At 42.6% G+C, this 12,578-nt stretch overlaps 1 protein-coding gene across 1 annotated transcript in view; it reads right to left on the reverse strand.

The window, feature by feature from the left end:
- Positions 1-272: 272 nt before the first annotated feature.
- LOC113406602 (alpha-2-macroglobulin-like) overlaps positions 273-12,578 on the reverse strand; it is a 50,949-nt gene continuing 38,643 nt past the window's right edge. Inside the window, exons 2-5 of the mRNA XM_029911666.1 lie at positions 12,455-12,539; positions 11,085-11,241; positions 10,317-10,435; positions 273-279 (exon numbers count right to left, since the gene is read on the reverse strand). Of these exons, the coding sequence (XP_029767526.1) occupies positions 273-279; positions 10,317-10,435; positions 11,085-11,241; positions 12,455-12,539 (368 nt within the window). The remainder of the gene's footprint in view (positions 280-10,316; positions 10,436-11,084; positions 11,242-12,454; positions 12,540-12,578) is intronic.

The raw sequence follows: 12,578 nt of genomic DNA on the forward strand, positions 1-12,578 counted from the left end.
GACCCAGCATTCTAGGGTGAAAACATCCAGAGCAAGTTGGTAATTGTCTCATGATGTCAATGGCAGATCATCATATGAAGCATTTGAACACACTTATTTTCTTGGTTCTAAGCCAAGCAACTACTGGGAAAGGCCAGCTAACAACCATGAATTGAATGGCTACTGCTGGGAGACCCAGTTGGAAGTCTGGTAGAAGTGCCTGATTGGCAGCCTGTATAAATAAAATGGGAAAAGCAGCCATCACTAAGCTCCAAAGTGAGAAAACAATCCTCTTAAGACCTATTAAAAGAGAGGAAGAAATTAAAAGGTTTACCAGAACAAATCAATTAGATAATGAAACTTTGGAACTAGATCAAAACTTAAGGGGTGGGGGCTGGGAGGGAAAGGGGCAGCAAGATCAAAAGACAGCTGTGGCAGTACAAGATGCAGAAAGTAGAACTGATTAAATATCAAGTCAGAACCAGAATGAAGCAGCATCTGGCACAGAGAAAGGGGCAACGTGAGACCAGAACAATGGGAGCAGAATATGGGTAATGGGAAAAGTCGGTTTGGTGACACTGCACCCAACGGTATCCAGATGTGCCATGCACACACACAGCCCCAATTATGAAGCAGAAGGAAAAATCTTACCGGAGAAGGAGGTGTTAGTCAAGGAATTCATGGGGTATAAATCCAGGAGGGTAATATTGGGAAACAGATGGATTCAACTTTGATCTAATTGGGAACAGAATTGTTCGACAGCATGGAGGAAAAGGCATTTTGATGACCGTAGTACGAATGCCACACAGGTTCAGATAGAAAAGCAGAAAATAGATCTTGATGGAAACTTTTTGCTATTATTTTAAAAAGGTGTAGATCAAAAAAATCAATTTGAGAGGGGAAAATACATTCAACATTTGGGGCAAAGAAAACATTAATGGATGAGCTGAATACAGCCCTGATGTAACTTCCACTAGTCTCAATGAAGAGATAGGAAATAGGAATATGGCCCAATATAGTTACAGACTGACTTGCCTTTGACTGCCAAATTAGTGGTAACATATTATGTAAATTGTAGCTGATTCAGCCAATCTGTTCTCCTTACCATTGATGGCAATGGGAACATGTTTAGGCCTACTCCCCTCACCCCCTTTTTTTGTTTGCTACTGGAGTCTTTATTCAGACAAAGGGTAAAATTTTCAAAAGTGCCTAAGTCCTTTTTTCAAGAGAGACTTGGGCTATTCAGTGTAAATCCCAGTGACTTTCAGTGAGAATTATGCTCCTAAATAAGTTTATTTTGAAAATAGGGCTTGCACAGAACTTACATGGGTGAGACGCCCACTGACCACAGTAGCTTTTGGGTAACATTTTCAGAAGCACCAAAGTGACTTGGGATCCTCAGTCCCATTTTGAAAAGAGACAGCACTTCAGAGAGACTTTCAGTGAGAGTTAGGTTTCTAAGCACATTTCTTTTGAAAAAGGGACTAATACATTAGGTCTGGAAGAATCTTGTGGTTGTCACATCTGTTTTTAACTACCCATCTGTACTTTTAAAAATTCACTTCTTTTAAATCTGGATTGTGTTGGGATGTTTCTAAGATTAATACTAAAGCAAAGAACACAGTGGATACTTTCAGTCTAAAATGATTAAGAGAAACAAGAAAGACCAAAGTCAAGTATCCCGGGGAAGAGCACAATGTGTCTAGGTTTACTCTATTATAGTTTGCAGCATAATGGCCATTCACTCTGCAACATAGGCAGAATTCTTCAAAATTTAAAGGTGCAGTACACTTGAACCAAAAGCATCACAGTTTCATAGTTAAATACACCAGTTAGCCTTCACACATACAACGAATCAACTCTTTTGATTGAGTTAATAGTTAGGTTTGTTGAAGGAGAGGGTGGACAATAAACACCTGTTGCTGGCTAGGTATACACACACACATACTCTCAGTCTCTCTCTCTGTTGCAAACCTTAACACAAGCTTGACAAGAACATTTACAAATATAGATGCCTTAAGTTAGGCACCTACATAAAAATGACCTGCTAAGTTCTGAGCTCACACTGACTTTAATAGGATATGTGGCTCCTCGGAACTTTTATATGTGAGTAATCCAATTCCTACAAGCCTAAATATAGATTTTAGGAGCCTATGTTTAACCACCCAGGTTTGAAAATGTTGGCATAAGGTTTTTTAAAATGCATGTAATTATTCAAGCATAAATTTAAAACCAGGTGACCCCACTTAAATCTTATCTAAGTATAGACTATTCCATGTTTATGTGCATATTCCAGGGAATGTAAATGTGCTAAATTGCTTCTTTTCTAAATCAGCTGTTTCATTCTCTCACAATATGCTTTTCAAGGAATGAGACATATAAAACAGGGTTTTCTGTGGGGTAAAAAAGAAGACTGGACTGTGAGGCTTTATTTCAGTGTCTCTGTTACTGACTCATTGCGTGACTTCACCTATTCCCTCTCTGCCTCAGTTTATCAATACATAAAAGTCTTGATGCTGCAAGAACATGTACAGTATGCACAAAGTTTGTACATTCCAGCACCATGGTGAGTGGAGTACTTATGTGTTCATGCAAGGTGAAACACTAGGTGGAATGCTCCTTCACTGAGCAGTAGCCTTTGTACATCATTCCCTTATTCACAAGTACACAGAATGTAAGAGGAGCGGAGGTGTATAAGGAATGAATATGTCACACTGTCTGGAGTGGCTCTCTCAGGGCAGACTGTCAAAAACAGGACAGACATCCCAAACTGGTGGTTGTTCTGTAATTAAATTTCACCAAGTCAAAACCAAATGTGAACTCCTGGATCACTATAAACAGTCTTACCATGGAGTCACAGACAGTGCCATTCGACTCTCCACTCTATCCTGCCACCTAGACAAACTGAACTTAGGCCTGGTCTACACTACGACTTTAATTCGGATTTAGCTGCGTTAATCCGAATTAACCCTTCACCCGTCCACACTACAGAGCCAGTTAATTCGAATTAAAGGGCACTTAAAATCGATTTCTGTACTCCACCTCGACGAGCGGAGTAGCGCCTAAATCGATTTTGTTAATTCGAATTAGGCTTAGTGTGGCCGCACACCACCGAATTACTGTGTTTAAATTAATGGGGTAGTGTGGCCACACACCACCGAATTAATGTGGTTAAAAACCGAATTAAGGTGCTTAGTGTGGCCGCGCACAATCGAATTTACACAACCTGTTTCCCAAATTCGAATTATCTAAATTCGGATTAATCCCGTAGTGTAGACATACCCTTAGTTATAAATGCTCACTTATACCTCCCCCCACCCCCCAAAGAACATCACAAATATCCCAGGTTACTCAGAGACCCAAGAGACCAGTCACTCACCCAGATCAAATTGCATTCTAGATCTCACACCAGAGATAATGCTGGTAGCCAATTCTATAGTAAACTAACTATAGGTTTATTAGCTAAGAAAAGGAAATGAAAGCTATTGAGAGGTTAAAGCAGGTAAAATATATTTACCCATAAACAGTCTCTATAATTCTAAATGGTGTCAGAAATATAGTAAATTGCCAGTGTCCCCAAAGTCTTATCAGGGTACCACATGGTCTTTGGGCATCTCTGCTTTACATCCAGTACCCATCCTTTCCTTGTAAGGTTTCAGACAGTCCAGAGATGCAGGATCTTTCTCTGAATCCATTCTTATAGCTTCTTCTCATAGAAAACAAGCTGACAGGGTCACTACCCATGTGGTCTTTTACTTTGATTGGCTGAGAGAGAGAGGCACATTTATTCTTTTTTTGATTTCTGGTCACCACACACAATGACCATCTGCCTTCAAATGTGCACAAATCAGCACTTTCCTGCTAAAGTTCTTCATTTGCATCCCACGAGGATTCTTTCTTGTTTGATGGGTTATTTAGTTATAGGGTATGCACAATGTAAATATTTGCTATTGCATTATAACAGCATACAGATAAGTGAAAATGATGCACGTTATATCCCATAGTTTTTATTAAGTTTAAACACCAAATACATTGCTTACACAACTACCACTTTAATCTATACTAATACACAAGTGAATTGGCTTGGAGCTTTCGCATGAGCTGGTCCCTGGCCAGCCAACTTCACAGAGCACATCTAAGGAGACACTGGCTTAGGAAGGATTCTTAATATACTTAGTTATATGTTCCATGTTAGGCCTGAGTCATGCTACTAGATCAGAGTAGCTCGGTGTCTGAGCACTCATTAATGCAGAATTGGATTCACCTACATTTCCTGTTCTAGTGAGCCCTAACTGGGTATAATCATAAATACAGGGGTGTTGTGAGTTTAATCAAAGCATCAGTTTCAGCTCTAGCATAAGCAGGCGCACTCTGCATCCAAGGTGCCTCTCACTGGAATCTCCTGAAGGCAACAGAGGCACACCAAGGTTGGGCCTTACCCAGCGCTTGTAAAGCACTTTACTATCCCCAGCTGTAACTCACTAGCACAATACAAAGAATCTACTCATATACCTAAAAGAAAATTCTTTAATGTACCATTAAACAATGAAAAAGCAGCTTTTTAAAAAACAAGCCAAGTTGCACTAGTAAAATAAAATTGGAGCTATTTCCTATTTGTTTAGGAAACTGCTTTCATTTAATGGCTGCATCCCTGTCCTTTGCCATCAGCCTCAAGTGAGTTCCATGTGTGTCCTGTTTAAGGGGATTGGAAGGGACATCACAAAGGAAAAAGAGGGTTTATGGGAGGGGGGAGAAAAGGGCAGATGGGACTCGACAATTGATGAGGAAATAGACTTTCAAGACATGTAAATTTGGGACAGAAACGCTGACACCATATCCCTGAGAAACAGAAGGAAATGCCATACCCGCTAGAGAACAGCATTACTGAGTCACTACAGTGTATAAGAATGACCGGCAGGCATGCTGGTATTTCAGAACAAGCAGACTGAAGTCATGAGAATATGAAACACCATCTGAGAGGAGACATTCTCTATAAAATGCAAGGAAATCTCCATAGAATCAGCTAGGAGGCATGTCAGAAGCATGACCGGGAGTGCTGGATGAAGTTCAAAAGGTTCGGCTCAACATCAGAAAAGCATCCAAGTGTTCCAAACATTTTTGGTCCTGTGCATGTATAAGTTAGTTAGTTTTACATTAAACTGCATGATTCCCACCCCCTTTTAATCATAATGCTGTGCCATTCCATAGTGCTTACCATCTGAGGCCTCAAAGAGCTTTATAAACTTCAATTAAATCTCATGACACTTCTGTGAAACAGTAATACACTTGACAGGGAAACTGAGGCACAGAGGCTATGTGCCCAAGATGACACATCAGGTTAGTGCCAGATATCCTGAATTTCTAAATCTGCACTTTAGCTACTAGACTAGGGTCCTTCATAATACTGGTACTTAGTGAACAGGGTTACTTATTCCCTTTTCATTTCTTGAATACACCTCTACCCCGATATAATGTGACCCAATATAACACAAATTCGGATATAACATGGTAAAGCAGTGTTCCGGGGGGGCAGGGCTGTGCACTCTTGCGGATCAAAGCAAGTTCAATATAACGTGGTTTCACCTATAACGCGGTAAGATTTTTTGGCTCCTGAGGACAGCGTTATATTGGGGTAGAGGTGTACTATCATACTGTTACCAGAGGCTCTGACAAGCTAGCAGCCCTCTTCTAGTTTTGCATTATATGGGAATAAAACAAGATACAAGTCTAAGTTTTCTTGGTGGACTTGAACACACAAATCCTATCAGTACTACCTAAACAATAGCTGGAAGAGTGTGGGACAATTAAAAAAGGCCATTAATCCCCTCCAATGGCAAGTAGGTAGCAAGTAGTGCTTTCAAGCAGCAGCTATTGTACATAATAAATGTCTGCCCATAATTAGACAGGAGATGAAGGTGTCCTTTGTGCACCAAAGATAAAGTCAACTTGTGGAGTTATGGGCTCCATGATTAATCTCAGAAGTGCCAGAATGGAAAAGTTCCTAAGGCCTGATTCTCCTCTCAATCAGAGCAGCACACACTTAGTGTTTCCAATTCTCGCCATTTCATTGGAAGTCTTGTGATATTTGGTATTTCTCCTAGATCCTCAGCTGCTGCAATCAGGAGCTTACATGAGAAATTCAGCTTCTTTTTGTGTATTTATTTATTAAATGCACAGAAAGTTTCTAGCCCCCAGTTTCAGAGAACAAGCTTAAAGCTAGGCCTGCCTGGAAAACACTCTAGTATTGTGAAAAAGGTTGATATTTGGGAATTTTTTTTCATTTCCAATGCAGAACGAAATCTGAGACCTTTCACAATTTTTCATGAAAAGCAAAGAGAGAGAAAGACCTGCTCCCCAAAACAGCCCCGGGATTAGGGCACTCATGTAGGATGTGGGAGAAATCCCCTTTCTGCCTGATTCACAGTAGGCATATGAACCTCAGTCTCCCACAACCCATGTAAGTGCCTAACCACTGGGCCATTCTGGGATGGTTAATAATTATGATCGTATTATTTTATTAACAGGAGACCCATTTCTCATGCTGTTTCAGGTTATTCTGCAATACTGGGGGAGTAGAACAGACCTAGCTAAACTGGATTGTGACCAACAGGAATGATTTCCAGAAAGGCCCTTTCAGAGAGCTCCATTCAACCTTATGCCCCATTTCAAGAAGCTACTTAAGCATTTGCCTAATTTTAAGCATGAGGATAGTTCCACTGAAATCCATGGGAGTACTGTGGTGTTTAGATGCTGCTTGTAATTACACTGGTCTACAATTTTTGAGAAGTCGTCTGCTTCAGAGATAAAATGTGCTATTTATTATGTATTTTGATGTGCTGAATTCAAATATGACAATTAAAACAACTGATTGGCTACTGTTTCTAAGATATTTAAGTTTTTACATTTTATGTCTATGTATATTGTGTAGATAGTAGAGTTTTAATCATAAATTGTAAACCTAGGTCTTTTCATGTGTTTATGGTTGCTTTACATGATAATATTTCACCTGTCCTGTTTATGTAACACTTTAAAAATCAGCAAAAGGGTTATATAAATAAAATGTATTATGAAACAAAAGGCAAAAAACTATTATGTACATAGTTTAGTCCTATTCAGTGTCTACTCGGCGCTTCTTGGCTTGTCTCTTGTATTCATTAAATGGAGCATCTCTTGTCACTGTCCAGCAATAGTCTGCAAGCATTGATGGGCTCCATTTGCCCTGATAGCGTTTCTCCATTGTTGCAATGTCCTGGTGAAATCGCTCACCGTGCTCGTCGCTCACTGCTCCGCAGTTCGGTGGAAAAAAATCTAGATGAGAGTGCAAAAAATGTATCTTTAGTGACATGTTGCAACCAAGGCTTTTGTATGCCTTGAGGAGGTTTTCCACCAACAACCTGTAGTTGTCTGCCTTGTTGTTTCCGAGAAAATTTATTGCCACTAACTGGAAGGCTTTCCATGCCATCTTTTCCTTGCCACGCAGTGCATGGTCAAATGCACCATCTCGAAGAAGTTCACGAATCTGAGGACCAACAAAGACACCTTCCTTTATCTTAGCTTCACTTAACCTTGGAAATTTTCCACGGAGGTACTTGAAAGCTGCTTGTGTTTTGTCAATGGCCTTGACAAAGTTCTTCATCAGACCCAGCTTGATGTGTAAGGGTGGTAACAAAATCTTCCTTGATTCAACAAGTGGTGGATGCTGAACACTTTTCCTCCCAGGCTCCAATGACTGTCAGAGTGGTCAATCTTTCTTGATGTAGTGGGAATCTCTTGCACGATTATCCCATTCGCAGAGAAAACAGCAGTACTTTGTGTATCCAGCCTGCAGACCAAGCAAGAAAGCAACAACCTTCAAATCGCCACAAAGCTGCCACTGATGTTGGTCATAGTTTATGCACCTCAAAAGTTGTTTCATGTTGTCATAGGTTTCCTTCCTATGGACTGCATGACCAACTGGAATTGATGGCAAAACATTGCCATTATGCAGTAAAACAGCTTTAAGACTCATCTTCGATGAATCAATGAACAGTCTCCACTCATCTGGATCGTGAACGATGTTGAGGGCTGCCATCACACCATCGATGTTGTTGCAGGCTACAAGATCACCTTCCATGAAGAAGAATGGGACAAGATCCTTTTGACGGTCACGGAACATGGAAACCCTAACATCACCTGCCAGGAGATTCCACTGCTGGAGTCTGGAGCCCAACAGCTCTGCCTTACTCTTGGGTAGTTCCAAATCCCTGACAAGGTCATTCAGTTCACCTTGTGTTATGAGGTGTGGTTCAGAGGAGGAGGATGGGAGAAAATGTGGGTCCTGTGACATTGATGGTTCAGGACCAGAAGTTTCATCCTCTTCCTCGTCTGACTCAAGTGAGAATGATTCTGGTGCATCAGGAACCGGCAGTCCTTCTCCGTGGGGTACTGGGCGTATAGCTGATGGAATGTTTGGATAATGCACAGTCCACTTTTTCTTCTTTGACACACCTTTCCCAACTGGAGGCACCATGCAGAAGTAACAATTGCTGGTATGATCTGTTGGCTCTCTCCAAATCATTGGCACTGCAAAAGGCATAGATTTCCTTTTCCTGTTCAACCACTGGCGAAGATTTGTTGCACAAGTGTTGCAGCATATGTGTGGGGCCCACCTCTTGTCCTGATCTCCAATTTTGCAGCCAAAATAAAGGTGATAGGCTTTCTTAATCATAGTGGTTATACTGCGCTTTTGTGATACAAAAGTCACTTCACCACAAACATAGCAGAAGTTATCTGCACTGTTCACACAAGTACGAGGCATCTCTGCTCACTTTGGCTAAACAGAAATGTGTCCCTTTGCAAAATCAAACACTGACAAATAAGAAAGCACAACACTGTATGATTTCTAGAGCTGATATAGGGCAATTTGTTCAGCAGAGTGATGTAAGCTTCGTTATGATTGCATCATCCATGACTTCTAGGAATAACATGATGCAATTCATATCATGTATGATGCAATACCAGCTTCAGATTGCATCATTCATTGTTTTGCCTAAAAAGCAAGTACTGTCCAAACCCAGTCATAGATTTATTCATAGATCCAGTCAAAGATGTATTTTAGTCATTTCTGGTTTAAATTGAGATCCCTTCCCTTTATAACTCACTTATTCTCTGCCATTCCCAAGTCAAGGGTCGTATATACTGACCCAATAGCATATCTTGAAAACTAGAGTCAATCAACAATTTTAAGCATCATTTTCGTTCTCAGTGACCCCGAATTAGTAAAGTTTGACTACATTTATTTCAGAAGCATTTTGGCTGTAGAGCAGTGTAATTGGTTAAATAACCATGTTACAATATGTTAGGATAAGTAGATAGCTCAGTGGTTTGAGCATTGGCCTACTAAAGCCAGGGTTATAGTTTGATCCTTGAGGGGGCCACTTAGGGATCTAGGGTAAAATCAGTACTTGGTCCTGCTAGTGAAGGCAGGGGGCTGGACTCGATGTTCCTTTCCAGCTCTATGAGCTAGGTATATCTCTACATATTTTATTTATATTATTGGTTAGTTAAATTTCAGTAAAATGATTGGTTAAGGTATAGCTAAGCAGAACTCAAGTTTTACTATATAGTCTGCAGTCAATCAGGAAGTAAGGGGGGGATGGGAACAGGGACTGGGGGTGGGGGAATTAGAATCATGTTTCGCTGGGGGGGAATGGGAACAGGGAATGGGAACAGGGACACAGGCAAGGATCTGTGGTATCAGAGCTGGGAAGGGGGACACTGAAGAAGGAAACTGGAATCATGCTTGCTGGAAGTTTACCCCAATAAACATCAAATTGTTTGCACCTTTGGACTTTGGGTATTGCTGCTCTCTGTTCATGCAAGAAGGACCAGGGAAGTGAGAGGGTGAAGGAATAAGCCCCCTAACACTAGACCCCTAGTACGTTTACAGAGACTATATAAAACAAACAGGAATAATGAAGAAGGGAGTAGCCACGCTGTCAGGCTGAAAAGCTTCCATCAGTCAGACCCATCTGAGCTGCAGCCAGACACACAGGAGACAGTGACCGAGCACTACAGCTCTTTTGACATGAATTTGGGATTCTTTTTTTCCATTGTGCATATTAAAAAAAACAAATAAATAAAGAGCCAATCAAAGAAGCAGAGCTCGGCCAGAACCAGTACTGCACACCCAGCTGCTTCTGAGGCCTGGGGACCGTCTCATTCTGGAGCCAGAGCCAAAGCCTTTCCAGACTGGTTTTTTCCCTCCTTTCCTTAGAGGTCCCTTTATCAGGGAAGCAGGCTGCCACTATCAGGACTCGGATGGGTATAGGGAGTGGGGGAGAGGGGAGGCTGCTGACCCAGGGGAACTCATGAAGGGGACTTTGTGCGTGTGGATACGTACAGTGATGGGCAGAGGAATCTCTAGCAGCGCGATGGTGATGTAGGCAGAGAGCGTGACCTCATCGTCCACCCCACCCTGCAGGGAACCACAGAGAGAGACACATTAACCCCACGCAGCACCTAAAGCCTTTCCCCGCTGGGCCCTCTACATACTACATCCTCATGCCCTTTATCTGCCCACTCTTGCCATGCCCCATGATAGCTCTCACAAATGGGTATGTCTACACTGCAGCGGAGAACGTGAGACATGCACACACCAGCTCCGCCCAAGCTGGTACACTAACAAAGGCAGTGTGGCCATGGGTGGCAGCTCTGGCTAGCTGCCCAAATACAGTCATGCTCAAGATTGGAGTATGTACTTGGGCAACTAGCCTGAGCTGCCATGGCCACACTGCTATTTTCATGGCTGTCTACCTGTGCTAGGAAGTACACTCCCAGCTGCCGTGTAGACACACTCTGCATTTCTGTCCCCATTTACCTCCCATGGTAGTTACCATGTATCTGCCCTCTCCTTTCTCCTCCCCATAGTAGGTCCCACATACAGTACAGTATCTGCCCATCTGTATCTCCAGGGTAGTTCCCAGGCCCATGTCATCCCCTGCTCCTCCCACCCTGGCCCCATGTGCTGAAGTGTCTGAGCTGTTCCCATGCGGAGTTGTAGCTCTCTCCATGTCACTGAAGTCCTGTATCGGTCCCATGGGAAGCCAGCTGGGCAGATACGTCACCTTTATGGCATTGTTCAGGAGCGTCCCAGAGCTGTGGAAGCAGCCGTTTTCCTTCTGCTTGCCAGCGAGCCAGGACAGGGCGTCCTGGATGTGCTTCTCCTCGATGAAGATGTGAGAGCGGGCCTGCGCGAAGGACTTGAGGACGAAGGCCGTCAGCCTGCGACAGAGTGCGGACAGCGGTGAGAGCTCCCTCCCATGCCCTGTGCTTGCTGGAGGGGATGGGGTCCTGGGGCATCGCCAGCCTGAGGGGAAGCAGCAGGGGCCAGAGAGCTGGTGGCCATGGGGCAGAGAGCATGAATACATTGCCTCCACCTTCACCCACCTCCACAGTCTCCTTCACACTGATTTCAGGATCCAGTTTAAGCTCTCTCTTCCTGTTTATAAAATCCTCCCTGGACACAACCAGTCTCTCAAACTTAGGAGCCCTCTTCATGCTAAATACAGCTCTTATAGCAGAGGGTCGCAGGGTTGCAAATGTTGAATCTATATTTAAACAGGGCTCCATGGGTGTTCCAAGGAGTTATACACCAGTTTGCCTGTACTTAGTAAACTAGTCAAAATGACAATTAAAAATAGCATAATAAAAGATTCAGAAGATCATGATCTGATGGGGTCTAAGCAGCATGGCTTCTGCAAAGGAAAATTGTGTCTCACTAATCTCTTAGAATTCCCTGAACATGTCAATAAAGTGCTGAATGAAAGAGAATTGATTGACATAATTTCTTCAGTAGTCTCTTATGACAGACCTTCTCGAAAGCCTTTTGGAAAGTCTAAATGAATTGAATAATCATGGGATGAGGGTCAAAGTGTTGTCGTGGATCAGAAATTGGTTCAGGGACAGAAAACAAAGACTAGAATTAAATGATCAAATCCATCATAGCACAAGGCTAACAGTGGGGTGCTGCGAGGTTCAGTACTAGGACTGGTGTTGTTTAATATACCTATTAATGATCTTGATAATGGGCGATTGATGGCATAGCAATTCCTATGGTCCTATCTAGCACCAGGTTGCTCTCTACCTCTAACCCAGTTCCACCACTACGGGTATGAGAGTCTCCCCTCTGCAGCTCCCTGTCTGGAACAGCCTCCCCTGGATCTCTTCATCTTTTTTCAAAAATGATCTGAAACCATCCCATCCCCTTTGTCTCTTCAGTTCTCTCTCTCCTCAGGGCCAGTGGGAACAGGTGCTTTTTATACACAGCAGGCTGATGAAGCCTATTCCCTTTGGTGTGATATGCCAAGGGACTGTGAAAGCTCCAGCGAGCCCTCAGGCCTTTAACAGCATCACCAGTTGACTAAAATTTAACACTTCCTTTATAACTATATAACAGAGGAGGTTTAGGGGAGGTGTGACTGGCAAGAAATCTCACCAGGTATTCCCCGGCTGCCTGTAATGCTCCCCAAATGTGCTGTAAGAGCCATCCAGGTGCTTGTAATTCAGCTGCCTCTGATAACCTGAAATGGAAAGTTAAAGCAGGATTTATACATCAGAAA

Source organism: Terrapene carolina, unplaced genomic scaffold (assembly GCF_002925995.2).
Source record: "Terrapene carolina triunguis isolate 2854851 unplaced genomic scaffold, T_m_triunguis-2.0 Scaffold112, whole genome shotgun sequence".
NCBI classification, from domain to species: Eukaryota; Metazoa; Chordata; order Testudines; family Emydidae; genus Terrapene; species Terrapene triunguis.